The 26,819-nt window shown below is 37.8% G+C and overlaps 1 protein-coding gene across 1 annotated transcript in view; it reads left to right on the forward strand.

The window, feature by feature from the left end:
- OGDHL (oxoglutarate dehydrogenase L) overlaps positions 1-26,819 on the forward strand; it is a 2,090,792-nt gene that overhangs the window by 1,418,202 nt on the left and 645,771 nt on the right. The window contains exon 15 of the mRNA XM_044055619.1: positions 4,963-5,141. Within this exon, the coding sequence (XP_043911554.1) occupies positions 4,963-5,141 (179 nt within the window). The remainder of the gene's footprint in view (positions 1-4,962; positions 5,142-26,819) is intronic.

Genomic DNA, 26,819 nt, shown 5'->3' on the forward strand with positions numbered 1-26,819 from the left:
TAACTGCCAATAATGTGGCCCCACTATAGTGCATTGGTAGAAAGTGTGTAGACATTTGACTGCTGTATTTGCTATCATGCACCCAAACATACAGCACGTTTATGACCTGTTTAACTATAACAGTGGCAGGCATGTACAGGAACAGTTTGTCCTGATATTGTGACTTCCTCATTGCCAGTATTTACGACAGGCATGAAATATGTATAGTCACATATATTCCTGTTTCATCTTTTTTTAATGTGAATTCTGTTTGAAGATACAGATTCTCAGTGGTTGTGGATGGATGAGTGAATGGATACACATTCTTAGGAAGGTAGAAAATTAATACAGTTTACCACATATATTTTCACAGTACTGTGTACCTCCTTACACTACCTACAGATCCGAATAATGCTGGTATTCCCCCTAATAATACTACCCAAATGTACAGTATAGTTTCCCATCTCTGTGGGACTTAACCTGGAAAATGGCAGCATGCCACAAAGACAGTTTCCTTTTGTATTTTTCAGGACCAGAAAAAATAGAATTTATAACCTCCCAGTACTCTTTCCTCATCAAGCCAATAACTGAGTACAGTGCCCTTATGGTATGTACCTTTCCAAGCACCTGCAGCAGTTGGAGAAACCACAAAGGTTCCTCACAAGGAAAATTCAAGGCCTTCAGCATCTGTCCTGTGAGGATCATCTGAAATCACTGTCACTTTATTCTGTTTCATGCAGACTACTCAGAGGTGATCTCTGCCTTGCATATAAGGCAATGTCTGGCCCTGCTTTATTGGAAATGCTGCATATCCGTAAGTCAAATGGTACACGGGTTACTTGCTTTGTTGGCCTTAACCTTGTATGTGACGTTAATAGAACCTGCTTGGAGAGGTACAGATTGGTCTCCCAGAGGTTACCACACCTTTGGAACAGACTCCCACTTCATGTCAAGCAGAGCACCTCATTCACCCTCTTCAGACAGTCTGGATGATTGGATGGGTAACCATAAATTCACCCAAAAGGTTTCACCTATGTCCCTCTTGGACAGGGGTGATAGGTGCTGATCGTAGAAATAAGGGTAAAACTTTGCTAGGCTTGTAAGGGCCCTAGGGTCATTAGCCTAGTAGCCTCCTATGATCCTATGACCATAGGTGAGATCCGTGGGATGCTGAAAATTTGTGTGTGATTACAGGGAGATATGTATGCTAACTCTGAAACTGTAGTATCTGTAGTATCTCAGAGTATTCTCTGTCCTCCAAGGTACAGTGATCTTGGGATAAGTGTATAAGAAACATGAATATAGGGGATTCAATCCACTCGTATCGGAAAGTGTTCTGAGGCTTCTTATAGGGTGCTCTCCAAGACAAAACAAGTTTATACCTATATGTATATATATATATATATATATATATATATATATATATTGCATAGCAGATTAGTTCAGGAGGCATCAATCTATATGCGTTACTGCATTTTGCTGTGGCATACTTGTTGCCTCTGATGGTTCATGACTACAAATTTGTACTGTAGACCTGTTTGTGGCTGTGCACTATGCTGTTTTGTGAGTAGCCAGGCTGCAAAAATCGCATAATAAATATTATTTACAGACCACTGACATTTTTCTTATGAAAATGACACAATTTTCAGAGGAGATTCAGGAGAACAGCAGCTTCTGCTAGTGCCTGCTGGAGAGTACATGTTAGATTCATGAAAGAGTGCAAGAATACACTTTATTCCCTTCTTGGTTATTTCTAGCAGTGCTTACTTGGTTCCCTGTGATGGTGCATTTCAAAAAAGTGGATAGTTGGTATGGCCTGGCTGAAGAGCTGTGCTTAGTAATGGATGTCACCATGATGGAGGAACAATACAGTCATCATTTTTATTGTCAGTAGCGCAGGAAAAGTGAATGGCATCTTGCATGAAAAGTAGAGTTTCGTTTCTATTTTTTTTTTTAATCTTTGTTTTCCCTTTTTTATACTGGTGTAGAAATATTTGTTGACTGATTCTAGGAATGTGGCCTACAGCTGTCTCAATCTTTCATACCAGGTGAAAGTAGTGGTGGTGACATTGCATGAAATAGGCTTCATGTGTTTTGTAGAATCCTGATTGGGAGGTGGGGTCATGCTACACTATGTTATAGTGACTGCACACTGCCTAATGTTTCTCTTTGTTAACCTGTGTCTTAATATATATGCGGGGATGAGGTGGCACACTAACCTGCAACCTGTCATGCGGCAAATGGTAAATATTTATGGGATTGTCTGTTTTTTCTAACATCTCATCTTACAGTTATAGTAGTATTGTGAGATGCCCTTTCTCTTTCAGCAAGAATAGAACATGATACAAACCATATCGCTTTGTGCAGGCAGTTGAAGAGTCTTGCAACCAACCATGGTCATTTCCCCAAGAAGGGGCTGACATATCCATCAAATTATTCAGTTCCATGTTAGGATGGGTTCATTTATGAGTGCATTACCATTTTATCTCCTCAGTGTGGGTCTAGATAATAGATTTCCTCCACAGGCACCTTCACTATATCCCATTTTTTTAGCTGAAGAGCATGAGAGTGATGACACTGCAGGTATCTGTCCGGGGAGCATGTGCATTCTGGCTCCTCACAGGTAAGTAGACTTGCCTGCATTGCCTAAAGTGTTTCAGCAGTTAAAGACTGCAATGTCGAGAGCAATGGGCAGGTATATGGCTCATTGGGAGAGCCTTCTTATGAATTTTAATTTTGCTTGACCACCCAGCCCATTCCATTGATCCAGAAGGGAAGGCTATGGCCCATAACATCAGCCAATTTGAGCTATGATGTGGGGGTGAATCCATGAAATGTCCCCCTTGGCCAGGATGGGAGATAATACATCAGCTGCCCATCCCTTACCCTGTCCTTCAGCCATGTGTGCTTTGTTCCTCTTGTGTCACACCCCATACTGTATGCATTGTCCAGCCGTCACCAGTTCTCTGTCCTCTTTGTCTGTCCAGCCCGTGTCTCCCCATTCTGTATTGTGCCTTTCCACCCATGTTTTCTATATGCTGATCTTTGCCCTTTTCGACTTTCCCTTCCCCCTCATCTCTATCAAAAATAAAATTAGTATTGTGCCTCTGTAAAAAAAATCTACCCTCTTCCCCCATCCTGGACACTCCTATATGTTGTCCTTTCGTGTGACCCACTGCTTTCTTTCCCTTTTCTGTACACTTCTGTCCATACCTTTTATGAATCCAAAAAGTGCCCACACATATGGATAGCATAACACTGCAGCTGCAAATATATGGCTACTTAGCTGCACGGTAACACATATGCAGCCTTTTTGATATCCTTTTTCTTGTCCTTTCTGAGTCTTTCGCGTTTATGCAGGTTACCAACACCCAGCTTCTGTAAGACTTATCTTCAGTAGTCAGTTGTTTCCAGTTTAGTAAACCTGCCGTTAGACTGACACAAAGGTCACAATGATCACCCCCCTCCCAACTTGCACATACAAAAACTTTGTTTATCCTCTTAAAATGTGCAGTCACCTGGGAAAGTGGCACAAGTCTGCAGATGTATCTTGGGTTGTAGATTGATCTATACTACTTTTAAGATGTTAAGTATGCTACAAAGGGAATCCATCAGAAGCTGTCTGCATTCTGAGAAATAAATTGCTTCTTTATTTTTTAAAGTCAGAAAAGTAAGCTACTAGTCAGTCATTCTTTTCAGATGGTTAGTCTGCAGTCTCTTCAAGTGGATGATGTTTCCTGAGTTTAACAGATTGTGTCTTTAAAATCATACTGACATATTCATCCTGCATGCTTTTCCCCTCATCATCTGTGTGTTTGCTTCCAAAGGCTGTTATGGTTTTAGGTGGGGGGTGTTCTTGCTTGGGCTTAGTTCACAAGCTGTTAAACTTGAAATGTGTCCCAGAATGAGTCAGATGCTCAGACTCTCATCTTTGTTAGCTTTAGAGACCCCATTTCAGTTAGCTGTCCTTAGTTTTGCGTCATGTACTGCAGACAGTTCCTTCTCATTTCTGACAGCAAATCTCTAGATTAGGCTAAAGGCATTCATTACAGAACTGTTTCAGTACGTACAGGTCTACTGCCATCCCAGACCTCCAAGACACATCTCTCTCTACCTTTTCTGCTGTAACCTAACTACACATATTTTAAGTATGTAAAATGTATTTATTATGTGAATGTAAAAGTACAGTAGAAAGTCTTTTTGAAATAGTGCTTGAAGTAGGAATGCTTCCCCATATGATTGTGTGCATTTGTTGCTGTGCCACTAAACTTTGCCTGCATGCACAAATATATAATAGTTAAATTGAGTTATGGTTGAGGAAGGTCCTCTAGATGATTCCAACATGGCTGGTTTCATAAGAAAATAAAAAATAATATAGCAGAACAGTGACAACATTAACAGCAAGAAACCAGCTCTGCGGTTAGTGTATTTGACAAAAAACATGAAATGCTGACATGTAGAAACAAAACACAGGATTACTTTTGGCGCAGCTTTACTTCCACACCTTTCATAAAAGGAGAGCAGCAAGTCTTGAATTCTGTATTGTTCCGCTACAGCCACTGCTTGTATGGCTGCTACCCTGCAGAATTTATTCTCAGTACTTTTTTGACAGTAGCTCCAGGCTTTGTTTGTAGCATTGATTAATTGATCATTGGCAGTAGTCCTGCAGATTTGATACTTCCTCTCTGGGCTTGCTTCTACCTGCTGCTGTTAGAGAATGGTTTGTAGTTGAGTGACAGGGAGATGGAATTTATGTATGAAGCTGAAATAAAGACACACTAATGAGCGTATAGTGTAATATCCGTTTACTATTTGACCACATTGGATATTTGGAAAGCATTCTGATGTAGCAGGTTGTAATTAGAACATGTTGTAATATGAAATTAATTATTGTACTTTGGTAACTATTTATTTATTTTTTCTTAGAATCCTGTATGCACTTGATTTAAGTTCTAAATATATATGTATATATTTTTGTTGTAGGTTTTGAGCTTGGCTTTGCTATGGCTAGTCCCAATGCTCTAGTATGTTGGGAGGCCCAGTTTGGTGATTTTCATAACACAGCACAGTGCATCATAGACCAGTTTATCAGCTCTGGTCAGGCCAAGTGGGTTCGACATAATGGTATTGTCTTGCTTTTACCCCATGGCATGGAAGGAATGGTAAGTCTCTTACTGAAAATGTAAGATATAGTGTAAAGTGTTAGAAGATCATCATATGTTGCAGTATACACAGGCTTTTATCTAATGGACATGCCCTTTAATTTATAATTATTGGAAACAGGTAATTATGCTAGCCTAATCAGTGACCTTTGGGGAAACCACTGTATCTGTTTAATGTCAGCAGGAAGTTTTGTCACAGTTAACTGTGATTTATATGCCTGAAGTAAAACCTCAGATACTGTTACTAGGATTATCTGAAGATGCATGACTGCAGTCTTGGAGTTACAGCATCCACTGGATTGTTCAGATTTTTTTAAGTAAATGCACCTCTGGAGAAAATAAGATAAGCAGTCAAGCATAACCCTTGCCATTCAAAGTGATTATCTTTGTTTTAATTATTTCCAAACATCTATGATTAATCTGCTTCTTAACTAATGACTAAATAAATAGTTGTCTTTAACCTCACATTTTTTTCATTTTCGTTTCACCCCTCCTCACCCCCTCTGCTCTATACATCAAAATAAAGGAAACATTAATGATAACCCTCACTTTGCTGTATTATGTAGTTTTATGTAAAATACTATTCAGTGTATCTCTGCTGTTTACCTGCATTTTGAAGTGTATACTGCCAATGTCTATAAGGTGACTGGCAGGGGCTAATCAGGTCTTCAGAAGGAAGGAGGGAGGAAGAGTGTTCTTCTCCTAAAATAGTGGTAGTAAGCATACCTCTCAGCTATCCTGATTTTGCCTCATATTTTGGCAAAGTCACTAAATAACATATGTTTGATTTTCAGACTTTGTGTCCTTCAGAAAATGTATGCTAACACAAATCCTGTTATTCTAGGAACTTTTTAAGCATAAAAGAGCAATATTTAAATTCTGTCACTATTTTTGGGCCTTTGTCGCCACATTTTTGTAGGCTTTGTACAGATTTCTTGTGCTAAGAGGTTGAGAGTTTTGGTAGTAGGCACCTGTGTACAGAGTACGTTACGCCACTATAAAGTAACCACACACTATTTGATTTCAAGAATACCTCCTCCATAAAATAGCACAGTCCTGCAGAGGTTTAGAGTGCAGTAATGCAGCATAACTTCAAAGCTATATTTATTTTTAATGTTATGGAGTAGGTAAGTGCTACTTGGAGCAGTGTGACCCCCCTAGAATGTCCCACCTCCTGTGTGTTACTGCACAGATTCACACTGGTACTGTATAGCCAGTACTTTGCTTATTATTTTTGCAACAGTGTAAACCTACATAATTTTTCACTGGGCTTTAGTGAGACCCATATGTTCATTTTAACATTTGTGTCCTGTACATTTCCTGTTGACATCTTTGTACTTGGTGCAGTTAAAGCCATACTTTTTTTTTCTTTCTTTGTATAAATTACTTGCTTGAACAATGTCATCAGTCTGGACAGTTTAATTTCCTAAGTATTACCAATGCATTTGCATGATTGGGCATGATTTGGAAGGACCCTTTTTGATGAGGTTTGGTTCTCACATAGTTAGGTATCTGACCTTGTCTCCTTAAGTCCGTCAAAGGAAAGAGCAGAAGAACCATAACTGTGGTGAGCTGAACTTCTCATTCCATTGGTACTGAATTGAAATGTTTAGACTACAGTACTTCCATACACTGGAAATTGAAGACTTTTGCTGGCTGGCTGTGTCATGATCTTCTGTTAGTTCTATACATCTCAACCTGTTTGTGATAGATAGGTACTACTTAGGCAATAATTAGTGAGACTGTTATCCCTGCTGTGAGCCTTAGAGACAGAAAGTCCAGTAACCATGGTGGTCTCTAAATAGAAGTATTTCATTGGTTTCCAGAACCCCGTGTTATATCTAGAGTAGTAGTTTTATGCATGCAGAACTCAGTTAAATTACTACAGGTTTGGTGGGGTATAAACAGTACCTTTGCATTTTCCCTTCCATCCATAACCCATTTTATCCCTTTTTGCACATGGTGTCAGGGTGACACTTCAACAGTGACAGTCATCTAGAACCAAGTTTTATACCATCAGGTGGCTAGCCCTGACGTGGTATTTCTTCCACACCACACACTCGCCCACACACTCACACCTATGATCAGTTTAGTGTGTCCAGTCCACCTACTGGGTGACTTTGGACTGTGGAAGAAAACCGGAGCACCGATGTGTGGAGCCATAGTGCAGGAAGTGATACTTTGAAGGCCAAGTATATATATGCATCGACAGAAAAGAATCCCTATACCCACCATTTTACCAGTGTTTCAGCTGTTCTTGTTGACCATGACAGGTGGTTGAGAGAGTTTTGTCATTTTAATTCAAGGTAATGTGCAAAGAATGTGTGACTCATATACACCTTTTGCCTGCTAAAATTTTGTAGCACACAATCTCCCTGATGCATAGTTGCCCAAGCACACAAAGGCCCTTCCTTGACCTGATCCATTCTAAGACACAAAGCTTCTGACTTAAGTCAGTGTGATGAGATAACATAATATTTAATAAAAGTATAAAAACAAAGTATATAATTGTTACTGAAACAGTAATACTGTTTAGAAAATATATAAACATGAGCCCAGATATAAAGACATGTTTTTTATATTGTATCCTATAGTTTGATTCAAATGTAATTAAAGATCATAAGAAAAAGAAGTGATTTATTGATATCGAATACTCAATGACAATACATTACTCACACTAGATCAAATCAAAAAGAAATTTGAGTTAGCTGATAAATTGTGGCTACCGATATAATAAATAAGACATAAATAAGTACATCACAAATAAGCTGGAATTGATGACACCAACTTTTAGAAATAATATTCCTAAGTTCATAGATCTTGTGATACTTTTAATAAACAATACTTATAAAGGACAAGGATATATATCCAAAATTTGTAAGACACTTAAACAAAGAACTATACCAATAATAGTTATTGGAATTTATTATAATCAGGTTAATCAAAAGGATCCTGATAAAAATGAAAAAGAAATGATCCTTTTATCACCAAGTCTTACCACCAAGTCAGTTCAGTGGAAACTATATGCATGAAAATTCCTACATAGATCCTTTCTAACCCCTCATAGATTAGAACTAATGTGTAAGAAACATATTGATTGCTGGAGATGCAAAACGCATACAAAAGCAGATCTGGAACACGTTTTTTGATTGTCATTCACTGAGTAAATATTGCTTTGAAATTAATTATTTCTTCCAAACAATTTTTAATGATACCTTTCAGTTAACCAAGGCATTAGTTTTGTTTAATGTACCCATACCACAATGTGTCCCAAAAGTAAAATATCCTTTACTGTGGACATCGCTTGCCATTGCACGTAAAGCCATAACTTACTGGAAGAATAAAGTGCCACCAAGATTTCAAGAAAATCGCAGTCTTCATGTCTCGAATGGAAGTAGCAACCATAAAAAAAAAGAACTGATAAGACAACGTGCATCATTTATTGACAGAAAGTTGACAAAATATTGGACAAAACAAATTGACCTGATTAGTCAGCACAGCATCTTAATACAAATTGCATATTGTATATGTAAAAATGATGTTATAGACTGTATACTTAGGCAATTGTATATAGTTTATTTTGCAAATAGTTGACTATATTTTATGTTTCACTGTTTATGGTTCAGTCTGTTTGAAGATATTGAAAAAATTTTAATAAAAATTTCTTTGAGTAAAATAATATTTTTAACACCTGTATTAAATCTCAGAGTGACACAGGTACACATGCATTGATGGAAAAGAAAAAATGTAGTAATATTTATCATTGTTTTCATGCAGTATACATATAGATGGCACCTGCCGTGGTTGACGTCTCTGCATTCTGCTCCTGCAGTCATTTTTGTTTGTTTTAGTGATGGCTTTTAAGTTTCTATATGTGCAAACGTCATCTGCACTAATTGTATACAACAAAGGAACATTATTAGAGATCGGCAGATGGTTTTGTGATAACATTCCTTGTTTAACAGATCGGCAGCATCTTCTCAGGAATGACTACAGAGAAGGCCTACAGGCAGGGGAACCGGGTGATGAACGCAGCCAGAGGAAGAAGTGTTCCAAGTGGAGGTGAGATAGAAGAGGCAGGAGGGGTGGGTTTCTTATGAAACTTAAGGCCAAGGTTGCAGACCACCCCTTCCCAAACTTCTACTTGCTGATGTTCAATCTCTTGAGAACAAAATGGATGACCTCAGAGCTAGGCTTATGGCCCAGCGAAAAATAAGAGACTGCTGTGCACTGACTTTTACTGAACTTGGTTATCAGATAATACACCCGATTTAGATGTATGGTTGCATACGCAGTCTATCCACTATGGGGACATACGGCAGCATCAGGTAAAATTAAAGGTCGGGGTAATTGCATCTTCATTAATAACCAATCGTGTTCAGATGTGCAGATTGTTAGTAAGCAGTGCTTGAGTGATGCAGAGTACCTAATGCTGAAATGCAGACCTTGTAATTTATTGAGAGAGTTTACAGCTATGTTTATTTTAGCTGTTTAAATCCCTCCTCAAGCCAATTCCACTGCAGCATTGGGGGCATTGTATGAGGCTATAAATGCACAAGAAAATAAACATCCTGATGCAGTGTTTACAGTGGCTGGTGACTTTAGTCATTGCAACCTACGGTCTCTGATGCCAGCGTGCCAGCAATATGTTATTTTCCGTACACAGGAGAAAAATACTCTGGACTATGTGTACAGTAATGTGAAGGGGGCATACAAGGCTGTATCTCTTCCTCATTTTGGTCAGTCTGATGATATAGCTGTCTGTATTTCTCTATCCAGCATGTGGACAGCTCCTCAAGCAAGTTTCCATTGTAAGAAAAACTGTCAAGGTGTGGACAGAGGAGTCTGAGCAGGAGCTACAGATTGTTTTCTATGTACTAAGTGGGATGTCTTTAAGACAGCTGCTATGAATGAGGATGATATTGCTGATCTGGAGGAATACAATTCAGTAGTTTCCAGCTACGTAGGCATATGCACTGACCACATTGTGCCCCATAAAGACATCTGGTTATATTTAAATAAACAGTAGATCAACCCAGAGTTTCACTGTGCGCTTCATGCCCATTCCAAGGCATATGGATCAACCAGTGGCAAGTATAAAAAATCCAGATATGACATATGCAGAGCTGTTAGAGCAGCCAAGGAGAATTATAGTTGTAAACTGGAGAGCTGTTATTCGACTGCAGATACAAGGTGCATGTGTCAAGGTCTGGAGAACATCACAGGCTGTAGAGATAAAGGTAGAGGGGTGACTAAGGACAGCCAGTTTCACACGATGATTTAAACAAATTCAGTGCCCGTTTCCAGGCCCAAAATGCCTAGTCAAAGAGCACAGCCACAAGAGAGAGAGGGAGACAGTGAGGGGACACCACCACCATTCACAATATCACCAGCAAGAGTTGTAAGGTCCCTGAGGAGGATGAATCCCTGGAAGGCAGCCGGACCAGATAATATTGCTGGAAGGACACTTAAGACCTGTGCTTCAATGCTTGCTGATGTTCTAGCTGACATATTTAAAGTCTTCATTGCACAAGCTACTGTTCCCACTTACTACAAGGCAATGACTATTATTCCATTGCTGAAAAAGGGCAAAGCCAACTGCCTGAATGATTATCAGTCGGTTTCATCAACTCCCATAGTGATGAAATGCTTTCACAGAATCATTAGAAGTTATATTCTGTCATTTATACCTGATACAATGGATCCCCTACAGTTCGCATACAGACAAAATGGGACGACAGAGGATGTAGTCAGTACAACACTGCGTAAAATTCTTACTCATCTGGAGAACAAGGACTGTTATGCTTGATTGCTGTTCATTGATTATAGTTTGGCTTTTAACACTGTACTACCAACTAAGCTCAAGAATAAGCTGTCCATATTGGGTGTGCCCCCTACTCTTTGCAGTTGTGTGCTGGACTTTTTAACAGGCAGACCTCAGTGAGTTAGGCTGGGAAATAACATCTCCAAAACAATAATAAACATGGGAACTCCAAAAGGCTGTGCTCTGAGTCCAGTGCTGTACACGCTCTTCACCCATGACTGTGTTGCCTGCCAACATAATACCAACATTGTCAAATTTACGGATGAGACAACTGTCATTGAACTGATCTCCAAGGGTGATGAGTTAGCGTACAGGAGGGAAGTAGAAAGTCTTGTTGGTCTTGTTGAAAGTCTTGGTTTTGAGACTGCAACCTCTCTCTTAATACCAGCAAAACAAAGGAGATGATCATGGATACATGAAGGAATAGAGGGTAACACTTACCATTATGCATTGGTGAGTCTGAGGTGGAGAGAGTGACTACCTTCAAATTCTTTGGCATCAACATCTCTGAGGATCTCTCCTAGACTCAGAGCATCATAGACCTGGCAGAGAAAAGCCAGCAGCATCTGTACTTCCTGGGAAGGCTGAGGAAGTTTGGCATGTCCAGCACCATCCTCAGCAACTTGTACATATGTACAATTGAGAGTATCCTCTCCTACTCTAGCACAGTATGGCTTGGGAATAGTACAACTCGGGACTGCAAGCCTCTGCAGCGAGTAATAAAAACTGCACAAAACATCATTGGAATACGTTTTCTTGCATTGGAGGACATTTACGCCAAAAGAATTCTCTGGAAGGCCCAAAACGTTATTAAGGATACTACCTACCCACAACACAAAATGTTTATGCTGCTACCGTCAGGGAGGCCTTACAAGAGCATTGTAGCTAGAACAACCAAGCTGAAAGATAGTTTTATAACTCAGGCCATTAGGCTGTTAAATAGAACTCACACACTGCCTCTCCCTCCAGGATTGTAAGCTGGTCTGCGTTTGGAAAGAGTGAAATGTACGCTTTTGCACAAATGCGTTATTTTGCACATTTATTTATTGATATTTGTAGCTCATAATATTTATTGTTCTTAATTATTTCTTTTGCTTTTTTTTTCTTTTGCTAGTGGTCGAATGTTTTCATGTTGCTGGAGGATTTGCAAAATACGGATTTCATTGGGTTTACTGTCAAAATTCCGATACATAGTTCGAGTAATGACTTATTTGAATCAAATGAATAGCAATTACAACATCGTTAGCTCAAAACAATAGCAGCGGTCATGTCGATAATTCGAATTTGACATTATTGACATTACCCAACTTACCTTGACGTCCGGAGATTTCTTATAAATGTTTTGCAAGGGGGCAAGCCTCCCTGCACCCCACACCCCCTGCTAATTATATATTCCAACTTTGAGATCGTAGTGAAAATGTTAAATTTCCCGATCCCCACTGTAGAGCGATTCCCAGTGCAATTGTAAACATCGACGCTGAAAAACATGAATGCAGGCTGTGTCGTGACATTTCAGAGATGACAAAAAATCCATTTGTAATTTTAAACCTTTGCACCTTTAACCTTGACTGTATGGACAGCGCTAAAGTAAGTTTCCAACTTTTGATGGTAAACCATTTCATTGTACTGTGTGATGTTGTCTCTAGTGTATATGACAAAGTTAAATTGAATTAATTATCATTGTTTTTATGCAGTACACATATGCTTTCTTTTTAATAATTGTCATTCACTCCAGTGTTACATAAATTGCTCAATTTCTACCATCCCATAAACCTTACCCCTCCTCCTGAACATTATTCGCCATGTATTTTTCCCACAAATTCCATTTATTTCAATGTGATTTGCTCTTTCCCTTTTCTAAAGATTTCACCTCCAGTTCTTTTATCTCCTTTACAGTAATTCAATTGCAATTGGTATAAATTTTGTTTTACATTTTCTAACAATTTATTTTTTGGCAGCCAGTGGTATTGAACTTTGTGAGGCTATAATATATATATAGGCAGTTCAGGTCCTGTGTCCCTTCTCAGTACAGTAATTTCTTAGTTACAACTAACTGGTCCCCCAGCATTTTTAACAAAGTACTCTGTAATGAGTTCTTAAAATCTGCCAACTTGTTACACCCCCCCCAAAAAAAAGAACATCTTTCTCTCTCCTGTTGTACCTCCAATATTTGCTGTCTACCTGAGGAAAATTCTCTATGAAGTATGCTTGTGGTATAAAAATAGTAATGTAAACATTTACAAGAAAAAACCTGAACCTTCAGAAATGTGTTGCTTAGATGGGAGCCATACATATATCCTCCCATTGTTCCTCTCTTAATTGCCTTTCCAATTTTTTCTAACCTCCTCTGATTGATTCTCATAGTTTTCATAGTGTATTTTCAGGAGCAGCCTTAGGTCAACTGGTGCCCTAGGCAAAAGGGCTCCACAGCGCCCCCCCTGCTACAGTGGCGCCCTAGGCGGCCGCCTAGTTGGCCTATGCCTAAGGCCGGTTATGAGTATTTTATATACCCTAATAATTAACCTGCTTTTAAACAACAGCTTCTGTTTCAAACTCAACTTTAAAAAATAGCACTCCCCTATCCCTTTTCTCTTTGCCTGCGCTCTGATATTAATCCCTGGTATGAAAGGCCGTCTCTAACCTGCAGTCCAGATTTCTACTTGATCTCACCTACTTTGTTACCTTTCTTTCTCAAGTTATTTACTCACAGTATCTTGCTTTCTTTGGCCATTTTTTACAATAAATTTCAGCCCTCCCTCATGCCTATTTTCTCTAAGCCTATTTGGAGTCATCTCTATGGGCAAAATCTCCCTTCTCCATCCCCTTGTTGACTAGTATATTGTATACCTTCTGCAACTTTATGAATGTTTTATTCTGCATGGTTGTTATTGTCCTAAAAGACATGCATACAAAATCATGTTCTCTCATTATTTCTAAGACTTGCCTACTGTGTCATCATCATACTTTTCCACTTTGAGTTATAACCTTCCGTTTGTCTTATGTATATGAACCTTAATTGTATAACTCTGAAGGACCTCTTTAAATCAGGTAATCCTAAGTCGTCTTGTTCTGTGGAGAGAATCAGCTTATCTAACTTAACTCTTGCCCTCTCCCCTTCCCAAATAAATTATTTCAGCTCTTTATTAATTAGCATTCACAACTTCTCCTCTGGCTGATAAAATATGCTTGGCCTGTGTATAAAAATATAGGTACTAACAACAGTTTCACTGATTGTATCTTACTATCCGTATCCATAATCAAGAGCTTCTAGTTTCTAAGCTTTAGTATTATCTTTTTAGTCACTTCCCACGTATCCTTTGGTGCCAAAATCTTGTTTGATCCATGCATCTAAATACTTCATCTTCTCAAGTTCCCATAAATATTTCTAAACCAATTAATTTGTGGGTACCAGTATAGCATTTGTTTTATCGTCATTAATTTTATACCTTGAAAAGACTTAAAACTGTATAAAAATATTCCACAACACTGAAAAGTCCTTTTCTGGATTTTTCATGTACAAAGTAAAATCATCTTCAAATAAAACTAACCTTTCTTGATTGCCGTACCATTTATATGCTTGAATTTGCACATCTGTTATTTTCTTTACCAGTGACTCTGAATATAAAGTAAATAACTAAGACTGCTAAGAGGTCCTTGCTCCTCTGTTCAGACAAAGCTTTTTTGGCGAGAAACCTTCACACTTTTAATTCTTGCCTTTGAGTCTTTATATATCCTCCTAATTAACCCTTATTCTATCAGGGAATACAGATGCTGCTATTGCCCTGCTCATAAAATCCCAGCTGACTAAATTGAATGCTTTCTCTCCATAAAGACCCAGCAAAATTAGCAATGATTTCTTACAGTCAGCTTTCCCCTGGATCATCATTGTTCTATATAAGCTGTCAAATTTTGACTCTCCACAAAACCACATTAATCCATATCTATCAATTTTGGCAACACCTTTGCCATTCTCTTAGTGTAGATGTAAATACATCATTGTCATAGTTTAAATTAAAATGGGTCTGTATGAAGCTAGGTCTGATGGGTCTTGACCCTCTTTGGGTGATACAACCACCACAACTTTCTTCCAAGATGCTGTTAATCCCACACATGTACTCACTTTAAAATACTGTTATAAAAATCTAGAAGATTCTGTCACTTTATCACTTTCTTCCTTCCCATCTTCCAAACTTCAAAAGGAATACCTTATGTTCCTGGAAATGTCTCGATTGATTATACAGTAACGTTTTTATCTCATCTCCTCCTATTTTGGTTAATTGTTGAACCTCATTTTTCTCTAATCATGGCATAATCATGGCTTCCATACATATTTCAATTTGTGCTTTATCTTGATTTCCACATTCAAACCACAAACGAAAACTAAAACTGGTAAGAACAGGCACAGCAGGAAACCATAAAAGCCGGCAAAAAATGAATACTGTCACACCAATACGGAATAAAATAAAGAAAAAAACTTTAATGTGAGCGCTTTCGGCAAGCACATTAACTTGCCTTCTTCAGACAAACAGTTATAAAACAGTTTTGGTTCTCCTTATATACTATTCAGCTGAGTAAATTGATGAGTCAGCCTACTTAACAAGCAGGAAAATTTTAAAGTAGCCTCGTCACACAACATAAAATAAACCATAAGTTGCTATACAAATCTTATTCTCATAAAGGAATATATGTCAGACACCAATAAATATTATAAACACATAACAATGTTTCAACAAAATTACCAAACTATTAACTAAAAACTATAAACTTAAACAATGTATAAATATATATATATATATATATATATATATATATATATATATATATATATGAGTATAAAAATATGGTAAGTGAAACCATAATTAAAAATTAACATAAACAGTAAATCCAAAAATCTATCTAAATGAACCAGAAATGTGTATGTATGTGTAAACCCTTTAATGTCATCGTTTAAGGGCCAAATATCTCAAAATACATTTGATAGAAAGGCACTCATTCAAACCCGGAAAGACTTGTGCTCTAGTCTTAATCTGCCATATAAGCTCATCAATTTCCAAAAGGATTTATTTATACATTGTGTAAGTTTATAGTTTTTAGTTAATAATTTGGTAATTTTGTTGAAACATTGTTATGTGTTTATAATATTTATTGGTGTCTGACACATATTCCTTTATGAGAATAAGATTTGTATAGCAACTTATGGTTTATTTTATGTTGTGTGGCGAGGCTACTTTAAAATTTTCCTGCTTGTTAAGTAGGCTGACTCATCAATTTGTTCAGCTGAATAGTATATAAGGAGAACCAAAACTGTTTTATAACTGTTTGTCTGAAGAAGGCAAGTTAATGTGCTTGCTGAAAGCGCTCACATTAAAGGTTTTTTCTTTATTTTATTCCGTATTGGTGTGACAGTATTCATTTTTTTGCAGGCTGTGCCTGTTTTTACTTGATTTCCACATTCCTCTGCTTTATACAGATTTTTCTTAAATTTTCTGAAGTATCAGTAATACCACAATTGGATATATGGTTATATTTCTTGTCATAGGCTCATTTGGCGACAACCCTTTTTACTTTCTTCTGTGCTCTGGAGATGTTTTAAAAATAGTTGTGTAACAATGCATGCATATTATCCATATACTCCCCTGTCTTCCCTCTAGCACTCTGCAGCTGTTCCTCTTCTTGTTCTATAAGATTTACTTTATTCTGTAGTAACTGCTTTGTCTACCTTTTTAAATAATTTATATTACTTCTTTCCAATTACCCCTTCTTTGTTATGTTTAGTTTGCTTTTAAACTGCATTTTTATTTTATCCCCCTCAATAGCTCTCTTCTCTACATATTTTGATCTTCCCCAATAACTTTCAAATCATTTTCACTACCCGTTACTTAAAGTCCTGCCTTTTTAACATGCAAGAAGGAAAGCACCAGTGTGTCACTTTTACTTCATCACCCTGCATCTTTATCAGTGCACAGTCTGAAACAGTTATTGGATGTATGTCAAAGCTTTCAGTTAAATTCACATGCTGTTATGAAATATAATTTCTATCCAGTCTTGCCCAGGAATTGTACCTATACAAAATAAATTGCAAATTCTGTCTTGAGTTCCTGCTACTAAATTCTTATTTTCCATGCCATATGTTCTCATATGTTTATTTATTTTACATTTGTTAACCAGGAGAGTCCAACTGGATATATGTCCATTTTCAGTGGTGGCCCGGGGAGAAAAGCTCCAGAGCAATAAAATTGTTAAGAGATAGCACGTTTACCAAAAGGTACATTTTTTATACTTCTTATAGAAGTATAGTACATATAAGATAGTGAGTTTAACAAAAGGTGTATTTGCCAACATTCACAGGATACATTTATTTATACACTTTATAGAGGTGTATAACAGCAAGTATAGCAGGAAGGTAGAATAGATAACTTATACAACTCATTTTTACACGAGAGACATGGTATGTCCATTTAGTTTACTTTACAGTGTTCAGAGTTACCATTAACCCATGCAGACAAAAAAAGCAGTAGATAAGCTGTTACTCTAGTTGCTGGAAACAGAGAAATATGAGTTACTATCCAGGGGTGGTACAGGTACATAATCTATGGTTCAGGAAGTGTGTTTTGAGTAGTTTTTTGACTTGGGTTGTGGAGTTGTTACTTATTATGTGGGCTGGAAGGGAGTTCTAGATTTTAGAGATGTAGTGGCTATAAACGCATCTACCTGCCTCATTTTTAAAGTATGTTTCCTTAAGGAGGTGTTGGGTGCTTGATCTCCGGGATCTGGCAGTGGTGTAAAGTTGAAGTAATTGCTGCAGGGCAGGGGTTTTGCCTGGATGATGTAGTACTTTGTGAGCAAGTGCTAGTTGGTTGACTTGAAGGGTCAGGGGAGTTCTAGCCAGTTGAGTTTTTTGAGGCTTTCACAGTGGTGGGTTTTAGAAGGTGAACCTGTGGCGAATCTGGCTGTTTTATTGTAGCAGCTATCTAGTTTGTTGAGCTCTGTTTTTTCGGAGATTGGTAAGCACGGGGGAGGTGTAAAGTAGGGTGGATAGGAGGTGTGTTCTGGCTGTGGTAACCTTAGAGTGACTGGTGAGAAACTGTTGTGATAGAGTAGACCCATTTTTCTGTGGACTCTTTTTATGGTCTGGGAGATGTGAATGTGATATTTAAGGTTATTGTCAATTTTGAGGCCTAGCAGTTTGGCGTGACTGTTGGGTGTGATGGTGGTGGTGTTGTGAGAGGAGATTGTAAAGTTAGATGAGGGGGGGGTGGAGATCTGTGAGGGCTGAAGAGGAGTAGTTTACTTTTGGAAGGGGTTAGAATAAGGTTTTGGTTGGTGATCCATGTTTCTGCCAGGGAAAATCATTCTTGTGTTAGGGAGAGGAGGTAGTCAAGGGAGTTGGCTGCACAGATTATGGTGGTATCATCTGCATAGTGGATTATTGAGGCTTTGGGTATGGTGGATGGTAGTTGATTAAATAGGGCGAAGATTAGAGGACCTAGGATGGAGCATTGGGGTACCCCTAGGGAGGCAGGCAGTAAAGGGAGAGAGCTGATTTTGCCATTTTACAGCTTGTTGCCTACCATCTAGATAGCTCTTAAACCAAGAAATAGTAGAGATGCTGAGGTTTAGGGTGGTTAGTGTATGAATCAGTTTTTCATGGTTGACCATGTCAAAGGCTTTAGATACATCTAAGATAGTAGCAGATACTAGCAGTTTGTTGTTTCTGTGGTTATTGATGGTATTAGTGAATGATGTAAGTGTGGTTGTGGTGCTAGGGAAGGGTCTAAAACCATGTTGCTGAGTGGATAGTAATTTGTTTTCTAAGAGGTACTTCAGTTGCATGTAGACAACTTTCTCTAGGAGTTTTGATAGGGGGGGATAGTATAGCTATAGGCCGATAGTTACTGAGTTCTACAGAGCTACCCCGTTTGTGCAGTGTTGTTATACGAGATATTTTCCAAAGATGGGGTACTTTGCATTCAGAGATAGATCTGTTTATTAGTATGGAGACAGGGTAGGCTATTGCTTCTGCAGCTATTTGCAGATATTCGGAAGGTACTTTATCGGTGTCCGTAGAGGCTTGGTTAAGTTTTAGTATTAATTTTTGTGTGATTTTGGTTGGCACTGGGTTGAAGGTGAAGATGGAGTAACTGAGATTTGTTTTGGGTGAAGAGGGTGTTTTTGTTGGGGATGGGTTGTTGGGGCTCAGTTGGTTGTTGGCTAAGTTTTGGATAGTTTCTGTGAAGAATTTGTTGAGCTGTGTGGGATGTTGTCATGGATGTTCACTATTTTGGGGGTGGGGTGGTTGTTTTCCCTGGTTACAGTACAGTGTTGACAGCAGCCCATAACTTATTTGGGTTGTTAATATATTTATTCTGTATATTTTGGTAGTAGGAGATTTTGTCTATTTTAATAAGTTGTTTGACTTTGTTACATAACTGACGGTATGTTTGTTTGTCTATTTGGGATTTGCTTTTATGATAGTTTGCCCATGCTTTGTTCCTATCTCAGAGTAATGTATTAGTATTTAATGTTAGCCAAGGCACATGTTTACTTCTGATTCTTGTAGTTCTGGGGGGGGGCATGGTGGTTAAGTTTGTTAATGAAGGTAGTATTGAAGTATAGTACTGCTTCATCAAGGTCTAAAGTTTTTGGGGGTTCCAGTTACATAGTTTTAGGTCATTATTGAAGTTGAGTTGGTTGAAGTTTTTTCTATTCCTACATTCCCTGACAGTTTCATGGGTCAGTTGGGGAGTTTTGCTTCTTCTTAGAAATGTAGCTAGGTGGTCACTGAGGGTGTCTGAAAGGCACCCAGCTTGAGATATATGGGAAGGATGAGATACTAGTATCCAGTATACTATAGATTGAGGTTTGGTTCTCTTGTCTGTTCTGGTGGGAGAAGTTATAAGTTGGGTTAGTCCATGTAGGTTGATATGGGAGATAGGGTTTAGAGTGGAGCAGTTGTCCCAGTCACTATTTAGGTCACCTAATAAGATGTTTTCTTGGGGAAGGGTGTTGGTTATCCATTCTAGGAGTTTTTCTGTGGTGGTAATATTGCTCCATGAGGGTATGTAGCATCCTATAATGTTGATGTGTTTATGTGGGTTAAGTTTCAGTTTAGTGAGGGTGAGTTCAGTGTTATCTAAGTCTGGGGTTGTTATGTCTAATTTTTCTAAGATAAGGTGAGTTTTTTATAGTATTGCTACTCCTCCACCCCTTTTTCGTACTCTGTAATTTCTGATTATATTGTAGCCTGGTGCTGTGATTTCATTATCTTGAATTAGTGGCATAAACCAAGTCTCTGTCATAATCACAATATCTGGATGGTAAAAGGAAATTAAGGCATGGAGGTCATGGACCTTATTTAAGATGCTTCTGATATTTAGATTTATGATGAGGATGGAGTTTGTGGGCCTTAGGAGTAGGGTTGTATTTAGGTCAGGGATTGGTCTGTCTGGACTGAGTGGGCCTGGGTCGGGGTGTATGTCACCGCAGCATATTAGTGTTGTTGTCAGGTGTACATAAAGTTTGACTAGTTTGTTGATGAGTTTTGTGTACTTGAGTGGTATGGGATTGGCTATTTGATGGGTATAGCTTGTGTCGAAGGTGGTGGAACATGGTGGTGTGATAGTTGTATGGGGTTAGTTGTGTATATGGCTTGAGGTTTGTAGTATTGGGGGATGTTCCTTTGTAAGGGATGAATAGTGTATAGGTTAGTGGTGTTTGGTAACTGGTAATGGTGGTTAGCAGAGTGAGGGAAGTGATGCAAATGGTATATAGTAGGAGTTGAGAGTGTGAGGGTTTAGATAGTGATATGGTGTAGGTGTGTAGGTTAGTAAGAGGTGTTGGAAGAGGGTAGTGTGGGGAGTGATAGTGTGTGTTGATAGAAGGTGTGTGTAGCTTAATTGTATGGTAGGTTTAAATGGTTGTGGAGGGGTGTTGGAGGTGGGAGGGGTTATGTGTGGGTGTGGTGTATAGGTATAAAGGTAATTGAAGTGGGGTGGTTGGGAATGGGGGTAGGGTAGAGGAGTGTAGCAAGGGCAAATGGAGCAGGGACAAACTGAGCCTCCTGTATTTGCTAGAAAAACAATCAATCACAGAGGAATAGCTTGTGGTTCCCAGGTAGGTCTGACCCTTCCTGAATTTAACTGTTATAATTGCCAGATTGCCTACATATGGTTGCTGTGGTTAAAAACTGTACTGTAGTGTGTGCAGGCTTACACTATGTATAGATTAGGAATGAGTAGGGACAGTTTAGGAGGGATAGCTGGAAGTAAAGCTTTATATTTGGGGCTGGGAAATTAGTAGGTTAGGTATCTAAGGGTTTGCTGCCATCTAGTGGTTAAAGTGGAGAGAAAAATATATCCAAATCCGAAGATGGTGTGGTTGTGCAAGTCAGTAATCATAAAACAATTCTTCAAACTCATTAAATATATTTAAACTACAGTCTCAAATTCCCTTTAGGTTTCTTGGTAGACAGAGGGAGGGTAATTCCTTAATATTTTCAGGTTGTGAGGGTCAAAAGTTTTGGGTTCCTTCCAGCAGGAGAGCAACCGTTTTTTTCCTGTGTCTGTATTAATCTGCAAGAAAGGAGAGTTACGTTAGGAGAAGGCTTCCCCACATAAAAATAATATAAATTAATAAAATGCACCTTAATAAGGCTGGGCTGCACCACTACACTTGACCCACTACACCACTATGGGTGTGAGCTATTCTGTGCCTTTACACTAATAAGAACAGGCATAGGAGATGTGTAACTGGTGTTGCTGCAGTAACTATATCCTAATAGCATGTACTCTTTATATAGAAATGCAAACACAATACTTTTAATTCTATTTAGTTCTTCGGAAGTCTACCCTGTTTTGTTATATTTCCCTTCTACGTCCCTATGATAATCCACAGGATTACAAATCATGTTCCAGTCCCTACTCATAACTAATATTCTCTGCTGAAAGCTGATTATTTCTCCCCAAAATTTCTTAAGCTCCATAATAATAATTGGAGGAATACAAATAAATCCTTCTCCCCTGTTGTTAGCCCTTTAATACCACAAATGTACCATTAATATATTTTTTTCTTTTCTGTCTTTATTGGTGTGCCTCTGGCTATAAGTATTATTACCCCCTTTTCTTTAGCTCTGATATTCTGCTGAATATCCATCTTGAAATAATTTCATTGTCAAATTCACATGCCAACTTCCGTCCAAATGCATCTCCTGCAACATTACTGTTTGCAACCTACATTTCTTAATCTATGTCAGTACTATACTTTTTGTCTATACCTGTAAGGCCATTTACATTCCATGATAATCGGGACAGAATAGCCATTTTGACAGAAACCTATTACTTCCACTTGTTATGCATAACAGTTATATTGAATGTGCAATGTTAAGTTGTCTATCTTGCCTTCATTCTTGCTGGTTGGGATCGGAGCCAGTAAACAGCTCTCGAGCTATAGAAGATGGCTGAGTCGGAGCCGAGGATCGGCTCCGATCCCAACCAGCAAGAAAGAAGGCGAGATGAAGACAACTAACATGGAACGTTATGGTAGGTACATAACTTCTTTTTTTTCAACTGTTGGCTCAGATGCGAAGGGTGATGTGCTATGCACTTGCTCCATTTGAACCTGTCTCATTTTTTCAGTTTTTTTCTTCAATGAAAATCCTATAATGAATCCTGCAGACTGCTAAGAGGTGACCTCTGTCTGGCATACAAGGCATCCTCAGACCCTTTACTGATGGATTTACTGCAAATCAGCAAGTCAGACGACATCAGAAATAGTCTAGGTATCTAAACCTGTTGTGCAACATTAACAGAATGGTTTTGAGGGACAGGTATATCTTGTAGAAGATACTGCTGCTGTGGAACGGACTCCCTGTCCCCATAAAAAGAAAGTTCATCCCTGTCCATATTCAAGTGCAACTTAGATCTATGGACAGGAAACAGAAAATTTACTTTAGGACATCCCTATGCACTACTAATTAACAGAGGCAGCTCATAAATGCTTTTTCCCATGTATGGGTCCCCTCAAATTATCTATGGTATGCTTACTGTTATTTTCATTAAGGTTAATATATAATTATTAACCACATAATGGGTCAGGCCAGTCTACAACCAAATGGGATAGGTTATTTTGAGCACAAAAAGAGAAACTGTCTCAGTTTAAAATGGCCTGCAAAGCCAGCTAGCCTTGAACTTACCTATGACATTATGAAATCACTCAAACAAAAATTAATTCATTTTCAGAACAGCCCAATCCCTTTTTAAAGTAGAAAAGAGACACTAAACTATGTACATTTTCAACAAATGAAGTTCCCACTCCAGATAAGTACATTTTCCCTGAATTGATGGCTGTATCCACATGCATGACCTAATCAAACATTAAATGTACCCATGCTAAAGCACATTTTTGGAAATCAAACAACAGATAGGACTATACTGAGGAAACAGAGCACTTTTGTTCCAGTTGGACATCCAGCAGTAGATCTATTTGTAAGACACTGCACTAATGAAGTTGAGAAATTGAGATCAGATCCAGATACTAGACATTATTGTAGTCACTTCTGAGGAAAAAACAGCTATCACAAATTTACAACATAACCATTTGATCTCACTTAGACCAGCTGATAAAGGAGGTGCAAAAGTGATGCTGGACATGTCATGGTATGTGAACAAAATGCTGACAATGTTACAGGATTCCAAAACTTATATTGAAGTTTCTCATTTTGAAATAACTAAATCAATTAACAAATCAGTTCATATTTACAAGATATGGTATTACATAGACAAATAGAAATGGACTTATATGAGTTCTTAGTCATTCCTAAACCAACCATTCCAATCATCAATGGTCTGCCAAAAATACATAAGAATTTAACAGACCCTCCCCTACGTCCAATTATCTCAGGACGGGGATGGGCTACTGAAAACTTATCCCTATACGTAGAGAAGGAATTGAAACAGATCTTAAGCTCCTTCACTTCTGTGCTAAGGGATACTGATGATTTTCTGGAAAAATTGAATGGTGCTATGAATGATGTAGTCGATAAAGAAGATCTATTACTGACAACTCTAGATATAAACAGTCTTTTTACTAGTATTCCAAATGACATTGGTATTGAGACAGTGAGACAAGTACTTATCAGTAAGATCTCAGCCAGTGAAACCAGAACTATTTGTGATATGCTGGAACTAATATTGGAGAACAACTTTACTTATGGCAATAGCTGTTATTTACAATAATGGGGGGTTGTGATGGGCACCCCCTGTGCAAATAGTTATTCCAATTTAGTTCTAGTAGGTTGGGAACAACACTTTGTCCTTAGTAGGAATAATCTGTGGAAAAAACGCATCTTATTCTACGGTCGATTTGTAGACAATTTGTGTATCCTATGGAAACGAGATGGAGAACAATTTACAAGATTTCATACATACTTGGATCAAACTACTTCGTATCTTACATTCACTTCTGAATATTCTAGATCTAACATCAATTTTCTAGACGTCAGTATAAGTTTGAGTGATCAAGGTTTCCTGAATTTTGATTTATATAGAAAGAATACTTGGAGAAATCATTACTTACATAGAAGCAGCATGCATCCGAGACATGTAACCAAGAACATCATGAAGAATGAAACAAATAGGATTCACAAACGTTGCAATCGAGAAGAAAATAGAATTAAAGAAATAAACCTCTTGTGTAACAACTTGAAGGCCCGTGGCTGTAAGGAGAAAGACCTACAATCCAATGGAAACATAAGACAAAATTATGTTGAATCAAATGATACCTTTGTGAGACTATCTCTAACATATAGTTCAGATAATGCTCAGATTACTAAGATAATTAATCAATTTTGGCCAGTGCTTACACAAGATCCACATCTAAAAGCTATAGTTGGAGAGAGACCTAGATTCTGTTTCAAAAACAAGAAAAATATGAAAAGATTATTATGTACTAACATCCAGACACCAAATACAATAATAGGACGAAAAGGAACAATAAAATGTGGGAATTGTAATATCTGTTGTGTGATAGATGACAGCAACCAGTTTACACATCCAGTTACAGGGAGAGACTATATTTTCAACATCAAAGCAACATGTAAAACCTCGGATGTTGTATATTTAGCTACCTGTGAGGTTTGTACATCATTCTATATAGGAAAAACTAACCACTGCTTCAAAAGAAGGGTACAGAGACATCAATTAGATATTAAGAACAAGGAAATACATAATGCGTTGGCACAACATGTTGTTATTAATAAAAATCACAAGTTTCTATTTAAAGTCATTGATAGAGCTTTCTCTGGTCCATGCAAAGGGGACATTGGGATTTTGACAGAGCAGAAAAAAACAACATGGATTATTAACCCGAGGGCAGATCAACCCCCTGGTTTAAATAGCATAGTCCCCCTTAAACCTGTTTTAAAGAACAGAAGATTTAAAGTGTAGTTAATCCACTGTGCCATCTACAAATTTACAACTTTAAAGTCAACTGACAAAGACAATACTATGTGAGCATTATCTGACTGAGACCAAAGTCATTTTTTAGCTTTTGTCAAAGGACATTTCATTGCCCACTTATTGGCCAACACCATCTTCTTCATATCTTTATCAATAAAAGGAATACATCCTTATACTAAGGAATGAAGAGAATATAATGATGAAAGTTACTTTCATATTTAAGAACAGAAGTAGTGTATAACAACAAAACTATTGCGCCCATCTATATGACAAACCTGTAATTTGAATGTTGTCTGATGATAGTAACAACAAGTGAATTTTACCTGATTAAGGCCAAATTTATTCTGGCCATTGTTAAAGGATATTATACTGCTTGCTTATCGAGCAACATCATTTTCCTCATATTTTATATATTTTTTTATTGGAAAAAGGAATGAACTCTTACATTAATGATCAAATGAAAAATAAGATCATACAACTGATGGTTTAATGCATGTTGAAGTCACTTTCAGTGACAAAATCAAAGTCTTTGCTGTTAGTTGAAAGAACTAAAATATTTATGAAAAAGGGAAGTAATTTCCCTTATTTGCTTGAAAGAGATTGGAAAGTGAACAGTTAGCGTTGCTGTTCTACCCACACACTTTCCTGTTTTTGGCAAGACTTTGGTATTTTAGAGATAACATCCGAAGCAGGCATTGGCTGTATTTTTCGAAATGTGATATAATTTAGTTGAAGGATACTTATTGTAATTCCATAATTTTAAGTGGCATTATCTTGATTATGCAGGTAAAGATCCATCATACCTACATAGCATTGTAATGAATTTTATTTTTATTTTTTATTTTATTTTACATTTGTTGACCGGGCTAGTCTAGCTGGATATATTTCCATTTTCAGTAGAGGCCCGGGGAGAAAAGCTCCACATAAAAACATAAACAATGAGACATATTGTTAATAAACACATTATTAAAAATAAGAAAAAAACAAGTAGTGATATAAAATAAGACTAGGAGATAAAATTAACAAAAATTAAGGCACACCATCAAAGAGGTCATGACTAGAGTGAGGTCAGTTTCAAAGCTTCTAACTTAATTTAAACAGGCTATGCCATAAGGTTCCTACTATAATAAGAAAAAGGTACAAGTGGGTAGAGAAGAAGGAGAAAAGTGTATAGTAAAGAGAGAGGGAAGAGACAGTAGTCAAGAAATGAGAGAAGAAATGAAAAAAGAAAAACAAGAGGCTATGGGAGAGGTGAGAGAATTGGGTCAGAGCACAGAAGGAAGAAAGGTAATAGCTAGGTGAATAGAAAGTTATATTCACAAACTCCTTCGAAGATTTAATATTTGGAGTGTTTATGAATGCTTCTGTTTACTTATGGATACTACATCATTTAGAACAGCG

This window comes from Protopterus annectens, chromosome 14.part0 (assembly GCF_019279795.1).
Source record: "Protopterus annectens isolate FY-2018-M chromosome 14.part0, PAN1.0, whole genome shotgun sequence".
Taxonomy (NCBI): Eukaryota; Metazoa; Chordata; order Ceratodontiformes; family Protopteridae; genus Protopterus; species Protopterus annectens.